Source organism: Chiloscyllium punctatum, chromosome 20 (genome assembly GCF_047496795.1).
Source record: "Chiloscyllium punctatum isolate Juve2018m chromosome 20, sChiPun1.3, whole genome shotgun sequence".
Classification (NCBI taxonomy): domain Eukaryota; kingdom Metazoa; phylum Chordata; class Chondrichthyes; order Orectolobiformes; family Hemiscylliidae; genus Chiloscyllium; species Chiloscyllium punctatum.
This window is the reverse complement of record NC_092758.1, coordinates 86811521-86834148: the sequence shown is the minus strand read 5'-3', so window position 1 is coordinate 86834148 and position 22628 is coordinate 86811521. Positions and strand designations below refer to the sequence as shown.

General features: G+C 43.6%; 1 protein-coding gene across 1 annotated transcript in view; it reads left to right on the top strand.

Annotated features, from left to right (window-relative positions):
• LOC140492241 (slit homolog 3 protein-like) overlaps window positions 1-22628 on the top strand; it is a 670939-nt gene that overhangs the window by 95460 nt on the left and 552851 nt on the right. Inside the window, exon 4 of the mRNA XM_072591156.1 lies at window positions 6217-6288. Coding sequence (XP_072447257.1) covers window positions 6217-6288 — 72 coding nt within the window. The remainder of the gene's footprint in view (window positions 1-6216; window positions 6289-22628) is intronic.

Sequence of the window (22628 nt, the reverse complement as noted above, 5' to 3'; positions counted from 1 at the left end):
GATGAGGGAAATTGGAAATTTGGGGAGCTGGTTATGCCCAGAAACGTGTATCCATCTTTGCCGATGAAAATAAAACATTAGTGCCAGCCTCGAAGCTGGATGAACAGTTAGCCCACTCCCTTGTTCACTTTTGACGCGCATTCTAGTATGAGGTGAGCAAAGGAAGGGACCTACAGGGGTGACCTTATCAATGAGAGTGAAAAGCTGCAGATCCCAGTGACACACAAATGGCACTCTAATGTAACCATTCCTTTAATTAACAGGAACTGTTCCTTCGGCTGACGTCAGGAACGCTGCTTTGGTCTCCTGCAAACGCAGGCAAGCAGACGAGATTCATTTCGGTGTAATTACGTGTCACCTCATTAGCACACAGAAGCCTGAAGCAAAAACAAATTTATTTCCAGCTGAGGCCTCGAAGGGGCTCTGTCTCTTGTGTAAATATACTCAGTGACCTTTTCTCGTGACAGGAGGCATGCACAGGGTTGCCCTCTGGGTCCGTGGCATCGTAAGACAAGAAAAGATTTTCCAGAGACCGTGTGTTGAAATGAACAACCTGTTTTTGTTGCGTTTAAGGAGACTGTGTTACAAAGGCTTTATAAGGGACGTGGTAGAGACTACTTCATTGCAGTGTTGTTTCCAGTAATAGACAATGGGAACAAAGTTGGGTGCTACCAAAGGTGCAGTCAATTCTATTGCAAAGTGTCTCATTTATTGCATTGGTTAACAAACACGCACCTAATGAGGTATGAATCAGCAGATCATGACGCCATTCAATAGCAGGCTCAATGGGGCAAGACCATTATAGCACTCCTGCCAGCGTATATTGAGAAATTGACAATCGTGTAAAATGCCTCTGGCTGTATGAAGCACAAAATGTTTGACCTGAAACATGTACAGTGTAAATGTAAACCATTGAAGCAGCTACAGCGAGGCATTCCATGTCCTGGATTGGAGGAAACTATTAGGTGTTGCATTCCATGTGATGTAAAGTGTTATATCTTTACAAATGCTGTGAGTACATTTCGGAGAGGGAGAAAGGAATTGTAATTTTGGAGCTCTTTGCCAGCAAACATCCTCCTAAACTTCAAAAAAAACTGAACATATGTTCAGGGGCATGAAAACATCACCCCCTCACAGCTCAGGGAATTAATGTTTGAGGTGCTGGATGAGGTGCCAATGGTGGTGTTCACTTGTTCTGTGTTCGATTATGTGAGTCTGGTAAGTGTGCTCTCTTGATTGGTTCAACCTGGCATGGACTCAGTCCAGAGGAAAAAGAGTAGGTGCAGGAGGTGGGATAAACATGAATGCAGCAAACATTCTTTTTAATTGCAGAGATATTTTCTTGTAAGGAGATCTCTTGCACAGTTAGAAACTAGTGCGTTGCTCTGAGAAACTTAACACACTTACACAAGTCACTTTGTCCTGGATCCATTGAGCTTCTTACACTCCTGCTTTTCACTGTGTAATTCAGGGACAGGTTTTGGGAGTCACTAATTGAGTTACACATCACAGAATTCTCAATCTCTGACCTTATCACCTCGTTATATATGTGGCTACACCAGATAGGTTTCTTTTCAATTGGAACCCACTCAAAATGTTGTCAGGTGGGATATTCTGTAATGTTAGTAGGATTCAATGTCAATAGAGGTTACTGTCCTTCATCTTGTTGATGATGGTCATTACTTGGTACAAATGTAGAATGAATTCTTGGAGCTATACTTCTGGTATCGAACATTATCTCTGACACCCTTCTGAGTAGTTGTCTGGGAGGCCTTAACAACCCTTTGATTTTATATCTGACCTCCACCAAGACCCTCACCAACTTCCTGCAATGCACCATCAAGAGCATACTGGCGTGACGGCCTGTTATGGCAACTGCTCTGTCCAGAACCATAAGAAATGAAAGAAGGTGGTGTGCACAGCCCAGACCATCACGGAAATCAACCTTCCATCCATGGACTCCATTTACACAGCTTGCTGCCACGGAAAGGTTGCCAACATCAAAGATCCCTCCCACCCCGGTAATGCTCTCCTACAATCTCTTCCGTCAGGCAGAAGATACAGAAACCTGAACACACGCACCAACAGGTTCAGGAACAGCTTCTTCCCAGCCGTTATTATACTGATGGATGGACTCTCTAACTTCAAATAATGCCGACCTTGATCATGTTGATCTCACCTAGCGCACGCCCTGTGCAGTGTAACTTGTAAGCCTCTGTCTAAGTCTGTCTGATCTGTATGTCCTTGCTGACTATGATCTGCTCGTAAACAAAGCTTATCTCGTTACACATGACAATAAATCAATCAATAAATGAGAAAACCACAGCTTCTGTACTCTCTTGTGGACAGCCATTTATTGACTTTTGAACAATGCAGTCTGTCAGTCACAGCCAACCTTGCCTTTGAGAGATGCAGCTGAGCTGTATAATTTGTTAGTGTATTTGGCCACACCTGAGCAGCCAATGAACAAAGTGGGTCACTCTGCCTAAATCCTGAGATCGCTGTAAGGAGCAAGATAGGGACCCTGCCTGTATTCTGTAAGATGCATGTGAATGACACACAATGCCCATTTGATCCCCAAAACTAAGCACAACTCACTGGAACTGATTTTGGCGCAGTTATTGTGGAATCCCCACAGTGTGGAAGCAGGCCATTCAGCCCATCATATTAACATTAACCCACTGAACAGCATTCCACCCAGACCCATCCTATTCCCGTAATGCTGCATTTTTCATGACTAATCCACCAAGCCTGCACATCTTCAGACTGTGGGAGAAAACCCATGGGGCGCTCCACACAGACAGTTGCCTGAGGGTGGAATTGAACCTAGGTCCCTTGCACTGTGAGGCAGCAGTGCTAACCACTGAGCCACCATGCCACCCTTCAGTGTTCACTCTATCATCAGTGCACTCAGTCAGTAGCACATGGTATTGCTGAGCGCAGCTATGTGAGGCGACTGGATTATCAGAGGCAGAACCTTGTTTCCGAGTGTCTCCACTGAGGGTCATGCATCTCCAGCACCCTGTTTGTTGCAGCAACAGACTTTATAATGTATCCAGTGATGTTGATATATTTAATTTGCAGCAGAATTCTACACGTTGTCAGGAAAACTAAAAGCTGCAGAAATAATGCTTTGCAACTACTAAAAGGTGTACTGAGAGTGAGAATCCTGTAAACCAAACACTGCACACTCTGCATCAAACGTTGAAATCTGCACTGCTGAAAATCATACTTTTCTGTTGAGAAAGTTTGATGGAGTTTCTCTAATTCTGAGTGGTTGTCCAATGCTTGTATCTGAGAATGCTGAAAGTGGTGTCGTTGAAAGTTGAAACTGTGTGGAGTTTGCACATTCTCCCCGTGTCTGTGTGGGTTTCCTCCAGGTGCTCTGGTTTCCTCCCACAATCCAAAGATGTACAGGTTAGGTGGGTTGGCCATGCTAAATTGCCCCATTGTGTTCAGGGATGTGTAGGTTAGGTGCATTAGTCAGGGGTAAATGTTGTGTAATAGGGTGAGGGAATAGGTCTGGTTGGGTTACTCTTCAATGGTTCAGTGTGAACTTGTTGGGCCAAATGGCCTGTTTCTAAAATAATCTATTGTAATCTTTAAATTGAGTTGCTGTCTATCTTGTTTATGCAGAGATGGTCCAGAACTCAAAGTTCATTTCCTGATTTCATATATATTGGAACTGTACGGAATTTTCAATCTACATGTAGTCGTAGTCTCTGATGTCACTTGTGGCTTTATTTTGGTAAATAAAAACCGAAAGAACTGCGGATCCTGTAAATCAGGAAGTTTCTGAAAAAAGCTGAGCAGCGTCTGTGGAGAGAAATCAGAGTTAACATTCTGAGGAAGGGTCACCGGACCCGAAACGTTAACTCTGATTTCTCTTCACGGATGCTGCCAGACCTGCTGAGCTTTACCAGCAGTGTCTGTTTTTGTTTCTGATTTACAGACGTTAGCCGATATAACATGTACCACAGGTAGTTGGGTTCTGTTCAGTCAAATATCTCAACAGTTAATTTATATCACTGAAGTTTTGCAGGACTACTACAAAAACATGTAATCTGGGTTCTACACGTATTGATGTTACTGGACACAGAATGGACTGACGACAATAAACAGAGAAAGAGCCTAAAAGCAAGGGAACTATCCTTGTATAAAAATGTCTGATATTTGAATATCATTATCTTTCACGGGATGTGAGCATCGCTGCCTGGGCCAGCATTTATTGTGCATCCCCAATTGCAATTAAGAGTCAACCACATTGCTGTCGGTCTGGAGTCACATGTAGGCCAGACCAGGTAAGGATGGAAGTTCCCTGCCCTAAAGGGAATTAGTGAGCTTAGTTTGTTTGGTCAGTTTGGTCAGGAATCTATACCATAATATAACAGTCTCTGTCTGCAGTTTTCTCTCTGAAAGTCATGTCAGATTCATGACTCACTTGCTCTACCCACCAGGTCAAGCAATCCAGCTCGGTGCATGGATCTGTGATCAGACCAATCTAATCAACCACTGCAGATGTGTCTGCTTCTTTGCCCACCCTCAGCTCTCCTGACACAGCCAGTTTGGATTGAAATGTTAAACAAAAAAAATCATTCCTGGGATTATACGTAACTTGGAGAAAGTGAGGACTGCAGATGCTGGAGGTCAGAGTGGAAGAGTGTGGCGCTGGAAAAACACAGCAGGTCAGGCAGCATCCGAGGAGCAAGAGAATTGATGTTTTGGCCATAAGCCCTTCATCAGGAATTCCCCTGCTCCTCAGATGTTGTTGGACTGGCTGTGCTTTTCCAGCATTCGACTATACATAACATGTCTATGGCCAGCATGGCCAGCAATTATTGCCCATCCCTCATTGCCCAGAGGCAGCTAAGAATCAGCCACATTGTTGTGGGTCTCAAGCCAAAGGTAAGGATGGCACATTTGCTTCCCTAAAGAGAGTGGGTGAACCAGAGGATGTTTAAAAAAAAAAGCCTATCATTTGAGCATTTCTGAGACTTGACTTTTTAAGAAGTTAAATTCCAGCAACTGCTGTGATGGTGTTGGAACCATGTCTCCAAGGCAACAGCATTGGGCCTGTGGCTGATTACATTACTTTAACACTCCGACTTCCTTTGTGTTAAGCTGGGAGAGGTGACAGCCCATCGCTGGACAGGAGCTCAGATAGTTTTCCTGGGACCTGGGTTTGAATCCTGACATGGCATATGGTGGAATTTGAATTGAATTTTAAAAGATATGTGTTTAAAATTGAAATAACTCCACGGAGGCTGGTATCCCAGCCCCCAGTCACCCTTTATTCACACATGCACAGTACATGGGCTCTGACCAGCTCAGAGCCAGTCCCAAGAGTGAGAAGAACCCCTGAGACTCCTCCCCAGAGCTCCCTGATTGGCTCAGGTTAACACTCCAATGAGGGATCTCATATTCAATGAGATCTACCTGGCCAATCCCATTCCAATCACTACAGAAGTCTAATGATAACCATGAAACCATTGTTGATTATTGGAAAAACAGATCTCTTTCACTTGCGTCCTTTATGGACCCTATCTGGTCTGGATGACATGTGAACCCAATGTGGTTAACTCTTGACCCTGCTCTGAGTTGGGAATAGATATTGGCCAAGCCAGTGATGCCCTCTTCCTGTGAATGAATAAAAAATGTCTATAAGCTGGTGTGGGCTTGTTGCGGTGTGTTGTATGTACAACAGATTGAACTGCAACTTCATTTTTTTGATTAGATTAGATTCGCTACAGTGTGGAAACAGGCCCTTCGGCCCCACAAGTCCACACCAACCCTCCAAAGAGTAACCCACTTCTCTCTGACAAATGCACCTAATACTACGGGACAATTTAGAATGGCCAATTCACCTGACCTGCACATCTTTGGACTGTGGGAGGAAACAAGACCACCCAGAGGAAACCCACGCAGACACGGGGAGAGTGTGTAAACTTCACGCAGACACCCGAGTCTGGAATCGAACCCAGGTCCCTGGTGCTGGGAGGCTGCAGTGCTAACCACTGAGCCACCGTGCTGCCCTTACTGTTACAGTGAAGGATGTTCTGCAGCACTGGACTGATCGATCTCTGTCAGGATGCCCAACATAAGCAGATAGTTTTGATGTTTTGAACACACAGTGAATCGGAGTTGTCACTGACCCTGCACCAGCTCTAGGAGCAATGCATCGATTTCTGATGGTGTTTGTTTGGTGTTTTCCTACAGGCGGCTCAACAAGAATAAACTCCAGGTACTTCCTGAGCTTCTCTTCCAAGGCACCCCCAAGCTCTCCCGGCTGTAAGTAACCAAGTGATAATGTTTTCTTTTAAACTTAAGTATTTTTCATTCAACTCATACTTATTCAAACTCACAGCTGTGAATGCACATTGTCTGATGGAGTTAACCTAGTTTATAAAATTGGATTGTGCAGTGGAAGGAAATAGTGTTTGCAAGACGTTTGTTTGACTGGTCAGTCAGTGCCATGTTTGTGGTGTGTTGGTTGGTCTGCCGTCTCATTAAGAACATGCTTATTCGAGTGGTTTGTTTATTTACCTACTTGGCCATCCAGAAATCATGGAGCCCCTGGGTCCATCTGAATGTTTCAAAAAGATGAAGATGGTGAATTCCATTTGTTTTAAACGCAAGTTGATTCCAGATATTGCTGCAGTGTTTGTAAAACTCTACATATGGAGTTAATCGTTCTCCCAAACAAATACCTTGCTACATGTTTGGCACTGAATACACTATGTACCAGTTAACGTGTATTTGCATTGAGTATTGGTATTTTCTCTTTCACCTCTACATACAACCACATTTCACACATAGTCATTTTTCCATTCATTCCTCACTAGCATTTAGCTTGAGGCTGCAATAATAAGTACCTATTTTAAGGTTATCATTTGGCAAAGTGACAATCACTTAACTCAGATATTCTTGCACTGAGAAACCTCCTGAGAAGTAAATCTATGTGTTTAAGGCCTCAGGGAGGAATGGCGATGGCTTTTTGTTCATTTGGATTTTGTTACACTGTGTTATGTTCTCCTGCAGTTGTAACTGCTGTTTGTGGAGTGAACGTTTACTCGTTGGCATTCTGTCAATTGTTACACTTAACTGGCAAAGTCAAACCTAGGTTGATGGGGAATGTGTGCCACTGGGACTGAAGTTTGGTTCCTGCTTTCCATAACCACCTTTACAGTACAATGAGCTTTTATGTCATAGAGGTGCAAAGAGTTTTATGAGATCAGCAACATCAGGCAAATTTGATGTTAAGATCATAGGAGAATGTAAAAGAAAAGTAAAAACAAATTGCATGTGTTACTCATTCCCTCGTTGTGACTCCCCCCTGTCTTTTGGAGTCCAATCAAGTTCTCAGTCATAGAGTCTTCCAGCACGGAAACAGACCTTTTGGCCCAACCAGTCCATGATGAACATAATCCCAAACTGCACTAGTCCCACTTGACTGCTCCTGGCCCATATCCCTCCAAACCTTTCCTATCCATGTACTTATCCAAATGTCTTTCAAATGTTGTAATTGTACCTGCATTCAAAATAATTGCCTCATGTCTTTTTCAAATCTCTCTTCTCTCACCTTAAAAATGTGCCCCCGGTCTTGAAATTCCCCATCTTGGGGAAAAGTCAACCACCATCGACTCTATCTATACCCTTCATTATTTTATTAACTTCTATAAGATCTCCTCTCAACCTCCTATGAAAGAAGTCCCAGCCTATCCAGCCTTTCTTTATAACTCAAACCTATTGGTGCAGAAAAGGAGTTGTGGCCATTTCAACACTGACTATGTTATCGTGTGGGCATTTTTACTGACTGGGGAAGATCTTTTCGAAGTTTTCATGTGGCACAGTGGCTCAGTGATTAAGGCTGCTGCCTCACAGTGCCTCGAACCCAGGTTCGATTCCACCCTCGGACAACTGTCTTTGTAGAGTTTGCACATTCTCCCTGTGTCTGTGTGGGTTTGCTCCCACAATCCACAGATGTGCTGGTCAGGTGTATTGGCCATGGGAAATTGCCCACAGTATAAGGGGAATGGGTCGGGATGTGTTACTTTTCGGAGGGTCGGTGTGGACTTGTTGGGCCAAAGGGCCTGTTTCCGTGCTGTAGGGAGTCTAACCTAAAATAAAAAAGTGTATGAGCATGACGAGTGCAAGTTCAAAATTTCTGGAAAGTTGCAAACTCTTTCAAACCTTGCTTTTTGTCATCTTAACATATTCAGTTCTGGCTTTGTGCCCTTTCATTTATGGTTGCACTCCAAGGAAGTGCCTGGGATATTCTTGGCATTAATGATGCTATGTAAATGTGATTGAAAAGAAATGCTGTACAGGGGGAGTCTTTACAAGTGTCGCTGTCATTAGTGGTCGGTTTGCCTTACGAGAGAAGCAAGCTGCAACATCAGCATACAGGTCTGTGGCTACAATTCTTCCCTCCCTTCCCCGTCCCACTGCTTGTTTGTATTAGTGGCAAGATGCCCGACCTGCTCCTTGGGAAAGGAAATAAAATCCAGAGTGTGAGTTACTACCTGGCTCCTCTTGCAAGCATTCAGGGCAGAGGTATGTCAGGCCACCCATGTATCGACTTGGCTGACGTTGCTGTGCAGTCCAAGGTTGAAATAAAATAGGGAGGAGATGGAAATTCAAAGAAGCGACTTCATAAACTTCCAACGAGTCTGTTTCGCAACGTAATGATTCATAAAGTTTCTGGCATTTTCATACACTGTGAACCTTCGGTCTAACAATTTATTGTGAATCTACTCAAAGGAAGATGGAAGGATGTTGTGAAACTTGAAAGGGTTCAGAAGAGATTTACAAGGATGTTGCCAGAGTTGGAGGATTTGAGCTACAGGGAGAGGTTGAATAGGTTGGGGCTGTTTTCCCTGGAGTGTCGGAGGCTGAGGGGTGACCTTATAGAGGTTTACAAAATTATTGGGGGCATGGATAGGATAAATAGACAACATCTTTTCCCTGGAGTGGGGGAGTCCAGAACTAGAGGGCGTAGATTTAGGGTGAGAGGGGAAAGATATAAAAAAGACCTAAGAGGCAACTTTTTAAAGCAGAAGGTAGCACGTGTATGAAATGAGCTGCCAGAGGAAGTGGTGGAGGCTGGTACAATTACAGCATTTAAAAGGCATTTGGATGGGTATATGAATAGGAAGGGTTTGGAGGGATATGGGCCAGGAGCAGGCAGGTGGGACTAGTTTAGTTTGGGATTATGTTTGGCATGGACTGGTTGGACCGAAGGATCTATTTCCGTGCTGGATGATTATCACTAGAGACAAAAAAGCTGAAATGCTGGAATCCGAAGTAGACAGTTTGGGATTATGTTTGGTTTGGACTGAAAGGTCTGTTTCCGTGCTGTCTGACTCCGTGACTCTATCGGTGTGGGTATTTTTTCGTATTGACGCTGTTCTAGATTTTAAACAAATTGAGAAAATGGCCACCATGTGCATTAAGAAACACTCCAGGCCTGCACCTAAATAATTTTGACTTTTTAAAATTATTGTTATATGTACCTATGTACAGTGAAGAGTTTTGTTTTGTGTGCAGTACAGGAAGATCATAGCAAACAAATATCATAGAGTGATAGAACAGAGTGATGAATACAAGGTTACAGCCGCAAACAAGGTCTACAAAAAGCAAGATCAGCAAATATAGAAATTGCTGGAAAAGCTCAGCAGGTCTTGCAGCATCTGTGGAAAGAAATCAGAGTTAACGTGCCTCAGTGGTTAGCACTGCTGCCTCACAGCGCCAGGGACCTGGATTTGATTCAAGCCTCAGCTCTTCTGTGTGGAGTTTGCACATTCTCCCCATGTCTGCGTGGGCTTCCTCCAGGTGCTCCAGTTTCCTCCCACAGTCCAAAGATGTGCAGGTTAGGGTGGATTGGCTAAATTGGCCCATAGTGTCCAGGGATGTGTAGGTTAGGCGCATTACTCAAGGGTAAATGTAGAGTAATAGGGTAGGGCAATGGGTCTGGATGAGTTCAAAGGGTCGTGTGGACTTGTCGGGCCAAATGGCCTGTTTCCATACTGCAAGGATTCTATTCCATGAAAATGTTTCAAGTTGAGTGACCCTTCCTTAGAGCTAATGGTAGCAAGGAAAATGTCAGTTTATATGCAGGAGATAGGGTAGGGGGAGAAGGTAAGGGGTAAACAAGAGGTGAGGATAGAGTCCAAAGAGAGAAAAGAATAGTTGGCCAGACAAAGCATCGGATAACAATCTGGCTCGGAGGATGAATAGTTGTCAATGGGGACTGTTAGTATCGAAGATCAACAAATAGTTATGATTGATTCGAGGAAAGTATTGAACAGAGGCTACCTGAGAGGGACAAGGGCATATTTAGTCTCCCTGAGCAGTTCTCCTAACTCTCTATGATTGGATATGTGAGGACCTTAAGAGAGATAAAGATATTTTAGTGGCCAAGGATACTTTTATGGATTGCAAATTGCGAATTTCTGGGGGTGTTTTGCACCAACTTTCAAAAATTTAGATAATCCATCAAGACAATACAAATAACCAATTTGTTCCCATTATCTCTTGCAGCTTTTAATGTGAAGTGTTTCCCATAGGTACCTGAGCTATTTAATCTTTAAAATCGAAAATGAGCTCAAGCACTCTGCTGCAGCCGGGCTTGCTGTTGGCTTTGAAAAGTGCTGACCATCAAGAAGGCTGCTCTGGTCGTCACATTTTGTGAACAACTACTTAACTGATTTGTGATCTGATCCTTGTGGTTAACTATGGGGTGAAATGTTTTGGGGAGGTAGCAGTCATGGAGATTTGCAGAAATCCCTTTTGGCCTTACTGTGTTGTTGAGGGAACTGCATTTCACTGTTGGAGTGAATTATGGAGAATGAGTCATTGCACCTGGAATTTCTCACATGATGTGGAGGTGCCAGTGTTGGACTGAGGTGGACAGAGTCCAAAGTCACACGACACCAGGTTAGAATCCTGACAGGGTTTATTTTAAATTACAAGTTTTTGGAGTGCTGCTCCTTCATCAGGTGGACCTGAGCTTGTGATTTCCGGAAGCTTGTGATTTCCAATAAACCTGTTGAACTATAACCTGGTGCTGTCTGATTTCTGATGGTATCACATAAGATCAGAGTGGGGCAGCACTATGCCTCAGTGGTTAGCACTGATGCCTCACAGCGCCAGGGGCCCAGGTTTGATTCCTGCCTCGGGTGACTGTCTGTGTGGTGTTTGCACATTCTCCCTGTGCCTGTGTGGGTTTCCTCCCACAATCCAAAGATCTGCTGATCAGGTGAATTGGCCATGCTAGACTGTCACATAGTGCTAGGCGCATTAGTCAGAGGGAAATGGGTCTGGGTGGGTTAATCTTCAGAGGATCTGTGTGGACCTGTTGGGCAAAATGGTCTGTTTCCACACTGTAGGGAATCTAATGTGAAAAAAATCAGGAGTTAGCTTGGTGTCTTCCATCTCTTGTTGTTTATCATGTCAGATGATGGAGAGGGTCGTCTTGTGACCTTAACTTTAATTTTGGTTACAGGTTTGCCCAATCATAAATATCTAGCTGTCGGTCCCTGTGTAGTTGTGAAATAAAATAATACTTTGCATTATTCCAACTGAAAACAGTAGGCATTGGTTTGATCCATGAAGCCAAGGTTTCACACATGGGAAGTAAACATTGGGGATTCTGAAACAGGAGATAACACACAAAACACAACTTGCTCAGTGTTTAATTTTACTGGGTGGCAGTTCATGTTGAACCACTGTTTATACATCCCTGACATATGTTCCCATCGTTTGAAACACTGATTCATAAAATCAACTTGTACTGTCAAGGGATATGAATTTGAAGGAGCCCAGCAATCCCAAAAGGTATTAGTTTTATATATTTTTGGTCTGTATCAAAATGCATCATCAAACCTGGACACTTGTCTGGGGTATCTGATCATACAGTTTCATTTTAACTGATCACAGGGGGTGTTCATTCAGAATATTTCATTAAGTGCTGGCATTTGCTGTCACCCCTAATTGCCCTTGAGAAAGATGATAGTCAGCTGCCATTGTACTGCTGCAGTCCATGGGATGTGTGCACACCCATAATATCTGTTGAGGCAGTGCCAGTCTTTCACCCAGTGACAGTGAAGGAATGGCAAGAAGAATTAACTCAGGATGGTGAATGAGTTGCAGGGGCACCTGCAGTGGGTAGGGGTGTACCCATGTGTCTACTGTCCTTGTCCTTCCAATTCTAGAGGTTCCTCAAAGGACCCCAGCACGTTGATTCAGTGCATCTTGTAAGTGGTGCAAAGAGCAAAATACCACGAATACTGCAGATCGTACCCAGAATGAGTCTGAAGAAAAGTAATGGAACTCAAGGGTGCACTGTGGCTCAGTGGTTAGAACTACTGCTTCACAGCACCAGGGACCCCGCTTCGATTCCAGCCTTGGGCAACTGTCCATGTGGAGTTTGCACATTCTCCCCGTGTCTGCATGGGTTTCCTCTGGGTGCTCCAGTTTCCTCACACAGTCCAAAGATGTGCAGGTCAGGTGAATTGGCCATGTTAAATTGACAATTTTTAGGTGCATTCATCAGCGGGGGATGGGTTGCTCTTTGGAGGGTCGGTGTGAACTTGTTAGGCCGAAGGGCCTGTTTCCACACTGTAGGGAATCTAATCAAAATGTTAACCCTCTTTCTCACTCCATAGCAGGTGCCTGAAGTTCTCCAACATTTTATGTTTCTAGATGGTAAACATTATAGGTATGTAGATGTTGCTGTTGGCGTGGCTGAGGGAGGCAAGAGGAGTGGTGATGGGGGAATGAATTTTTGGGAATAAAGTTCAATAAATATATTATTTTATTCATTCATGGGATGTGGGTGTCTCTGGCTAGACCATCATTTATTACGCATCCCTAGTTGCCAAGTGGATAGTTAACATTTAACCCCATTGCTGTGGGCCTGGAGTCACATGTAGGCCACACCAGGTAAGGATGGCAGTTTCCTTCCCTAAAGCATGTTAGTGAACCAGATGGACTTTTCCCAAAAATTGCCAATGGTTTTATTGTCATCATTAGACTTCTAATGAATTCAAACTGTACTGTCTACCATAGCAAGATTGGAAACCAGAACATTGCCTGGGTCTCTGGGTTAACAGTCCAGTGATGCAAGGAATGGAGCGATATGGACCGAGAACAGGCAGAAGAGGTTAATTTAATTTGGCATCATGTTCAGCACAACATTGTGGGCCAAAGGGCCTGTTCCTGTACTGTCCTGTTCTATGTTCTAGGTTCTATGATAATACCACAAGGCCATCATCTCCCCAGGTAGTTGAATGGTCTTGAGCTTCCTCAATTGTTGGTGGAGCATTCACACATCCAGGCAAATGGGGAGTCTTGCATCACGTTCCTGACTTGTGCCTTGTAGATGGTGGCCTGGGATCAGAGAGACAAGATGCTGCTTGCCTCCCACAAAGTTGCTAGTCTCTGACTAGCTTTTGTGATCACAGTATTTAGAGGGCTGGTTCAGTTCACTTTCTATTCATGAGAACCCTCGGGATGTTGATGGAGAGGAATGATGGTCTGTGGAATGGGAAAAGGTTTGCTTCTTTCATGTTGGACATCATCGTTGCCGATATAAATGTTTCTTGGCTTTGCTAGTGTGAATATTCCCAGGTCTTGTTGTACATGGACATAAATTGTTTAACTATCTGTTTAATGATGAGAGACAAAATTCAATGTATTTTGCTTTCTTTTATCCTGGAGGTTGATTGTGTTGTTAATAGATTTGTTGATGAGTAAATAATCTTTATCTATCCATCTACACCAGACTCAGATATGAGGTGAGGAAAGGTTGGAAAACATTGAGACCTATAATTTGAATTGTCAGTTTCTAACAGGGTTAGAAACATTCATGTGTTGGTGCAGAACTTGAGAACAACTGATAAAAAAAAACACATTTTGTTGAAGCTCATCAACAGAATTCACAGAAAATGCCAAAATAAACAGAAAGCAATGTTGATACTGTATGAGAGGAGAGTGCTGATTGGTTGGCACGTCGACTCTGATTGGCAGACTCTATTGCTATGGCGAATATACCAGTTAATCATGGTTGACAGTTAACCAACAATCTTTGTTCGTATGACAAAGTTTTAACAAAGTATGTGTTTTGTCAACAATACTTGAAACATAAATAAGGTTAAAACTGTTAAACTAACCTGTACACAGAAGAGGAATACAGTGAAATGGCAGTAGTTAAACATAGCATCATATTCGGTGCTGTAATTGTTTAAATAAAGTTGAGGTATACTAAGGTTCTTTCACTGAAACTAGGCACTTATTTCCAATTTTAACATGTGGGACACGGCTCTTACAAAAATACCAGGCGTCCATTTCTGTCAATGTTCTAATTGATTGCCACAGTGTCTCTCCTATTGATTTTAAAACTGCTGCCTAAAACCATGGGGTCACATTGTTCAGCTAAAATTTGACAGCCCCCCCCCACCTGCCTTTAAGACATTGAAGTGTGGCAAAGTGCTGATATTTGATCTGTATTTAATATGAGACCACAAGAACCACAAACCAACACCCAGAATGTTCTTCCAGCTTGTGCTTAAACTTGAGGCCAGATGGTTTCAAAGTGAGGTGATGCTATCCTCAATCCAATCATTTAACGTGGGTAAAGGGAGGGAAATCATAGAATCCCCAGCCCATCAAGTCCATGCCAGCCCTTTTAAGATCATCCCACCCAGACCTGGCCTCCCTACCCTATCCCCCCCATGGCTATCCCACCTAGTCTGCGTACCCCTGGATACTTATACAGTGCCAATCCACCCTAACCTGAATATCTTTTGACTGTGGAAGTAAACCCCCACAGACAGAGGGAGAACGTGCAGTCACCCGAGGGTGGAATTGAACCTGGGTCCCTGGAGCTGTGAGGCAGCAGTGCCAACCACTAAGCCACCCAAATGCTTGACATTGATATACAGGGCATACTTTCTAATTGGTCAAATGAACATGCTCCTTCCCATTTCCCTCAGTATGCTCTTGGATCAAGAATAGGTTGTTAATTTATAGGGTAAAAACAATGACTGCAGATGCTGAAAATCAAATACTGGATTAGTGGTGCTGGAAGAGCACAGCAGTTCAGGCAGCATCCAACGAGCAGCGAAATCAACGTTTCGGGCAAAAGCCCTTCATCAGGAGCTTTTGCCCGAAACGTCGATTTCGCTGCTCGTTGGATGCTGCCTGAACTGCTGTGCTCTTCCAGCACCACTAATCCAGTGTTCATTTATAGGGCACATTGCCAAGCAGAATATATACACCTGGCTATATAAATCCAACTTATACCTCATCTTGGAATAATAATCAAAAAGTTTGATGATTATAATTGATGTCATGGTCAGAGTTTATGAATTTTATTTGTGACTGCAATCAAAATGTTTGTACATGTGAGGGTCAGGTGTATCCATTCCTTCAGAGTGATTTGTCTGAATTTTGATGTTTCAGCAGCAAGTTTTTGTGGATTTGAAATAACAAATGCTCCTTGTTGATAACCTGATGTCTCAAAACACTATACATCACACATAACATCACTGACTCAGAGATTAAATGAAGGGAAAAGAACATGATCGCGACTTGGAGATATTTTCAGTCTACTTTGTAGCAGCTTGAAAGTTCCTTAGATGATTTGATGCTTTAGCTGGAGTGGAGGTTGTATAAAAGGTTTTCAAGTAAGTTGCAAGACTTCTAATCATCAAATAGCAAAGAGGCCTGCCCTTAAGCAAACTTGAAGTTGGAATAGGTTGGGGGTAAGAGAGTTGGTGGTGAGACTGTGTGCAGCTTTCGAAGTATTTTCACACTGGCTGCTCAGCTGTTATGCAGCCTGTTTGTTGACTTTCAGACGGTACCTGTGATTGTTTTTCTGTCTCAGAACAACTTCTGCTGTTATTTTTTTAAAAGCAGGTAATAATCATTGCTGCCTGAGCAATGTAATCTCTTACCAGGCCTAAGTGCCTTCTTTCAAAATAAGATTGTGTGTTCGGTTGGTACAAATCCTGTGTTGAGTGACCATAGTTCCATTAGATTTAAAATAGTGAAAGAAAAGGACAGGCCAGATCTATACGTTGAAGTTCTAAATTGGAGAAAAGCCAATTTTGATGGTATTAGGCAAGAACTTTCAAAAGCTGACTGGGGGCAGATGTTTGCAGGTAAAGGGACGGCTGGAAAATGGGAAATGAGATAACAAGAATCCAGAGAAAGTATATTCCTGTCAGGGTGAAAGGAAAGGCTGGTAGGTATAGGGAATGTTGGATGACTAAAGAAATTGAGGGTTTGGTTAAGAAAAAGAAGGAAGCAAATGTAAGGTATAGACAGGATAGATTGAGTGAATCCTCAGAAGAGAATAAAGAAAGTAGGAGTATACTTAAGAGGGAAATCAGGAGGGCAAAACGGGGACATGAGATAGCTTTGGCAAATAGAATTAAGGAGAATCCAAAGAGTTTTTACAAACACGTTAAGGGCAAAAGAGTAACGAGGGAGAGAATAGGGCCCCTCAAAGATCAGTAAGGCGGCCTTTGTGTAGAGCTGCAGAAAATGGGGGAGATACTAAAAAGTCCAGAACTAGAGGGCATAGGTTTAGGGTGAGAGGGGAAAGATATAAAAGGGAACTGAGAGGCAACTTTTTCACGCAGAGGGTGGTATATGTATGGAATGAGCTGCCAGAGGATGTGATGGAGGCTGGTACAATTGCAACATTTAAAAGGCATCTGGATGGGTACATGAATAGGAAGGGTTTGGAGGGATATGGGCCGGGTGCTGGCAGGTGGGACTAGATTGGGTTGGGATATCTGGTCGGCATGGACGGGTTGGACTGAAGGTCTGTTTCCATGCTGTACATCTCTATGACTCTATGACTCTATGAGTGTTTGAGATGGCCAAGGTGTTTTGGATGTGGAACAACCAAACTCAATGTCAGGTCAATGAGACATAGTCACAAGTCACACGTCACCAGGTTATAGTCTAACAGGTTTATGTGAAATCACAAGCTTTCAGAGCGCTGTCCCTTCTTCAGGTGAAGTCTGTTGGACTGTTACCTGGTGTTGTGTGACTTCTGAATTCGTAGCTGTTTATCCATATTTGATTAGATATTTGCTTCCTGTCAGGCATCCAGAAAGGTTTTTGTGTTCATTTTCAAAGGCACAGTTTTAAAATTTGACATATCGTTGTTGCCATATATTGAACATTGAATGCAGCTAATATTTCGAAAGCTTGTCAGAGCGCTGTTTGACCGGGTGTTCTCCAACGAGCATGGCAAATCTAGCACCACTTGTCATGTGGCTCTGCGTAGCACTCTTGTGAAATTATAACGCGTTTCATTACATAACGAGTTGCTGCTTATTGTTCCCCTAGCCTCCCACCTCCCTGCCTCGCATACCACCACGGGTATGTTTCTTTTTTTTCTGAACATTCTTCAGGAAGGAACTTCAAAAGAGCTTTACAAAGTTGATAGATTGAGAAAACAACTCCCAAAAGGAGGCCACAATAACCTCAAGTTGAGACTTCATCTTTCATCCCAGGCCTGGCTTGTCAGTGTGGTGTTTGAAAGCAGAGCACGCATGCTTCTCTGCAGCAATCTGCTTCTAATCTGAATCCAGGCATCACATTGCTCACTTTCCGACCTTCTATCCCACCTTTTCCTTTTGAGGAAAGAAAACAAAACCTCCAAAGGATCAGATAGTCCAATCATCCTTTACCATCTGGATCTGTTAAAAATTAAGAGATTGCCGAACCCCATCTATAACTTTGTGTCAGAATAAATTCACTTGATAGGCCGCCCTAGAACTCTCATCTCTTGGGTATTCAATCCCTGGATACCATTACGCCTTTTCTGGATAATTTACTCTAACCAGGCCTCTAGGCCTTCATTTGATTAATTACCTCAAAAGCGAGTTCAGTGATTGTTTGGAAACGTGGAATGCTTGCGGGTTTGATGACAGGGCAGCTTTTGGTTTACATTCTGACATCCATTTCCTTTCTCAATGTTTTTGTGGCTCAGGAGATGAGAGCAGTTATTCTACTTTCAAAACCCTGCGAGGGCCTGAATTCTTTATTTATGAATGGGTTGTCCACAACCACTTCGATTATACAGCAGCAGACAGTCACAGTCAGACCGTTTGTTACTGTTTCTTTCCTCAGGGAGCTATATTGAGGGTCACACGTGTGGTACCTCAAGGATATTCTTTATTGAGGTGTTTCTGATCATTGACTGTGAAGGCCAAGACAATAACAATGATAATAAGCTTTAGATTTATTCGCTAATCAACAATAAAATTAAGTGTTTTGAAGTGAGGCTTACTCACTTTGCGACCAATTTACTGTCAATTTCCTTGTGTTTTGACCATCTTGACTCTAAATAAAATCTGTTTCGACCTAAAGTAGGCGGCACAGTGGCTCAGTGGTTAGCACTGCTGCCTCAAAGCACCAGTGACCCGGGTTTGATCCCAGCCTTGGCAACTGCCTGTGTGGAGTTTGCACATTCTCCCTGTGCCTGCGTGGGTTTTCCCCTGGTACTCCAGTTTCTGACCATAAGTTCAGTGGATGGGTCATGTTAAATTGTCTGCAGTGTCTAAGGATGTGCAGTGGATTAGCCGTGGGAAACATAGGGTAAGGGGACCAGGGGATAGTGGGTGGATCTGATTAGAATGCTCTTCAAAGGGTCAGTGTGGGTTCGATGGGCTGAGTGGCCTGCTTCCGCATTGTAGGGGTCCTGTGAACAAGGATGGTTCTGGTGGCTGAATTTTGACAACAGTTTCCCATTTAACTCTCCACAGGCTCCGCTTTATCCTTCAAATAAAAGCAAAATACTGCGGATGCTGGAAATCTGAAACAATTGCTTGAGAAACGCAGTAGGTCTGGCAGCGTCTGTGGAGCGAGAGATAGAAATAATGTTTTGAGTCGAAATGTCAAACTCGAAATGATGTCTCTGTTTCTCTCTCCACAGAAGCTGCCAGACCTACTGAGTTACTGCAGCAATTCTTGCATTTTCTTTAGCTTCTAAACTTGCCCATTAGAACTGGGGAACGGGAAAGCTAGACTCTTAGACGGGAAAGCAGCTAGACTGCTGCTAATACATTCAACATTGTTATCACCAGCTCCAAGTCCCACTGCAGGAGCGGATGGTCGGGGTAGGTGTGTCGCTAAGACAGCCCGAGCAGTGGGTCAGTTGGTGTTAACAACATGGAACTGAATCCCCCATTCCCCAATCCCTATTGTTTTAGCCAGGCAGACCTTCCTTCAGGCAGACATCTGAAGAAGAAGGATGTTGGTTAAGAGTTTAAGTTTAGGACAAGGCGAGTAATACCATTTTGTAGATTAGCGTCGTGCTGGAAAAGCACAGCAGTTCAGGCAGCATTCGAGGAGCAGGAATATGATTCCTGATGAAGGGCTTTTGCCTGAAACGTCGATTTTCCTGCTCCTGGGATGCTGCCTGAACTGCTGCGCTTTTCCAGCACCACTCTAATCTAGACTCTGGTTTCCAGCATCTGCTGCCCTTGTTTTTACCTAATACCATTTTGCATCCAACCAAAGGTAGAGCAGCATCCTTGGAGGCTCATGTGGTGGATGTCCCAATTTAAATTGTAGAGTTCAGTCTGCCGCTGTTTTATCACCTACTTTTCTCATGACTCTGGGCTAACGAGGCAAAATGACTGCTGAGGTTTCCTGAGTATCTCAGCCACCATTCTTCAAGTGGTGTGACCTTGTCTCTTGGTCAGTCTGGGGTTTATCTGTCATACGTGTTCTCATCCTATTTTGAAGTCACGGAGTGAGTCTCACTCAGGGCGTGAACGAGACGAAGTGGAATTGAGAGCTGGCCAATCGCCCATCTGATCCAGGCTTTCTCTTATCAGCCAAGATTATTTCAACATTCTAACACAGTGTCTGTACACACAGGGCATTGCTGAGATTGCACTTAAACACAGAAGGTGAATGCATTTTGAACTGCACCATGGGATGCTCATGCTTTGATTGAATATTAAATGCAAGCTGCCTTACCGGCTTCTTTCCCAGTTTACAATTTTTCCATCTTGTGCCATTTCTGACAAGATCCTGGAGCAGGAGAGAAAGCTGGCCAGGAAATCGCTTGGCGCAGCTTCTCAGTCGTTTGTCAGAGGAAGCACGTTATCAGATTTATGCTGCCTTACATCATGTGGTGCAGAGATAACCAAGGGAGGGAGGGTGGGGAAGAAGAAAAACATGTCTTTCTTTAGCTATGTCATCTTCTGTTGAAGCCTGGTGTGGATTCCTGACTCATTGCTGGATGTGTGTGTGCGCTATAAAGCAACTAACTGGGAAACTCCAATCACATGATTGTCTGGTGATTGTAATAGCTTACTACTGGGTTATAGCAGTGAGAATCCAAGCTGTATAGTCTGCTGCTGGACTGATGAAAGGTGTTCCATTTTAATTGTGAAAAAATTGTTGATATTTTTTGCTGTACTTTTCCATTCTTTTATACCATAAGGTGGTGTGTGCTGGGTTACTTAGTAAATCTATCATTAACCATACAGTGCTTTAAGAGTCCCTTAATTCCTTTCCCATTCAAAAATCTACCTTTGCCTTACCCTGATCACAGATCACTGAAATGCAACCAAACGTATCCAATTCCAATTGAGACGTCACATTTTCTGTCTCAACATAATTGGTCCGTCCATCCAGTCCTTCCAAAGGCTTCCATTCCTTACTGTGAGAGACAAAAAAAAACTGTGGATGCTGGAATCCAAAGTAGTCAAGCAGGACACTGGAAGAACACAGTAAGCCAGGCAGCATCAGGAGGTGGAGAAATCAGCGTTACACTCAGAACATCGACTTCTACGCCTCCTGATGCTGCCTGGCTTGCTGTGTTCTTCCAGCCTCTTATTTGTCTCCTTTCCATTCCTCACTGTGACTGTCAAACTAATGACCCTCTATCATCTTGACCATCTGGAACTCTTTCTTTGCTGTTGAGATCTGCTACGGTTTTCTGTTTCCCATCGTCAGCCCCATTGGTAATGCTGTCCAAACATTTATCTGTCTGTCTGTGGAACCAGAGTTTCTGGTTGCCTCCTCCTGTCCCTCGAGCTGAGCACTTCCTTTTCAAAGTTTTGTCTTTCTGCATTTGTAAAGTGTAAAGTGAAATAATAGGATTACACCAAGGGGCCATCAGAGATTCCAGGCATCAATGGAATAAACACAATTCCGTGTTCACCTTTCCTTGCAAAGAAAATCACACTTCATTCACATTTTGTTTTGATGCCCCACAGACATTTCCATTGTCTAAATTTTAACGTCCGATATTAAGACTCATCTTGAGGTGGTGTTTCGATCTTTCTGGTGTAGGTGTGGTTGAAAGCAAGAGTAGTTCTTGTGTTGGCTTGTTGAGAACTTCCATTGCCCGCCATTCCAGTCCTGTCAAGCCCATCACCAATTTGTAGGTCTGCGCACCTTAAGTGCCCGTTCTTTCTGCACAGGCATGAGCTGGCGTTGTTCCCCGAACACATAGAGATGTTGGTGCAGTCCTGTCTTTGCCATCATTACACTGGTGGTCAGCTTCACAGTGCTGCTAAACCCTCTCCCGCTCCCTCAACTTCACCATCAGCGTATTCCCTTGTTGTTCTTTGGAAATCCTGCCATAAATCCTGCAAACCCAGCCATCTTCCTGCCAAGAGCAGAACATGAGAACACAAGAACCAGGAGCAGGAGTAGGCCATCTGGCCCACCGAGCCCACTCCGCCATTCAATATGATCATGGCTGATCTTTTCATGGACGCATCTCCACCTACACTGCCCGCTCACCATAACCCTTAATTCCTGTACCGTTCAAAGATCTATCTTTGCCTTAAAAACATTCAGTGAGGTAGCCTCAACTGTAGGAAATTCCACAGATTAACAAACCTTTGGGTGAAGAAGTTCCTCCTCAACTCCGTCCTGAATCTGCCCCCCCCCCCCCCCCCCCCCCGTTATTTGGAGGCTATGGCCCCGAGTTCTACTTCCTTTTCATTGTATCTCTCCGGCAAAACTTTTCCATAAAACAGTTTGAGAATTTACCTGCATGTGAGGCAGTTTTAAATTATTAGCATCAGCAATGAAAGCACCTTTGTTTCTGTTGTTCTGTGTCATCACAGCACTGGGTAATGGTCTAATAAAAACTCAGAAAACCCATCCTTCTTGATTTTCTGGTGCCCTCCCCCCCACCCCACTTCACACTTCCTTTTCAAAGTGATACCTTCCTGCATTTGTAAAAGTGAATAGGATTGCACCAAGGCATCAATGGAATAAATGGAACTCCATACTGAGCCTGACACTGAGCTGTAAGGTTTGGAGAAGGGGCCTTGTACCTTCAAATAGCCATCCCATATCACAGAGCTCGAAACAAGTCGCTATTTCATTGCAAATTCCAGTAAAAATAGTATCTCAATATTGAAATGATTCTGGAGGAAGCAGATTAGTTATTTTGACAGGAAGGAAATTGTTTGGTAATTACCGCTGATTGAAACCATGTTCTATATCCATCTGATGCATGAATGGGAGACAGATCTCTCATTGAACTGGTCACCCTGTGCCCACTAAGACTGTGTAAGGTGTCCCCCTCCGAGTGGGCCAGCTCCTTGCACCAACGTGTTGTTTCAGGTTGTGTT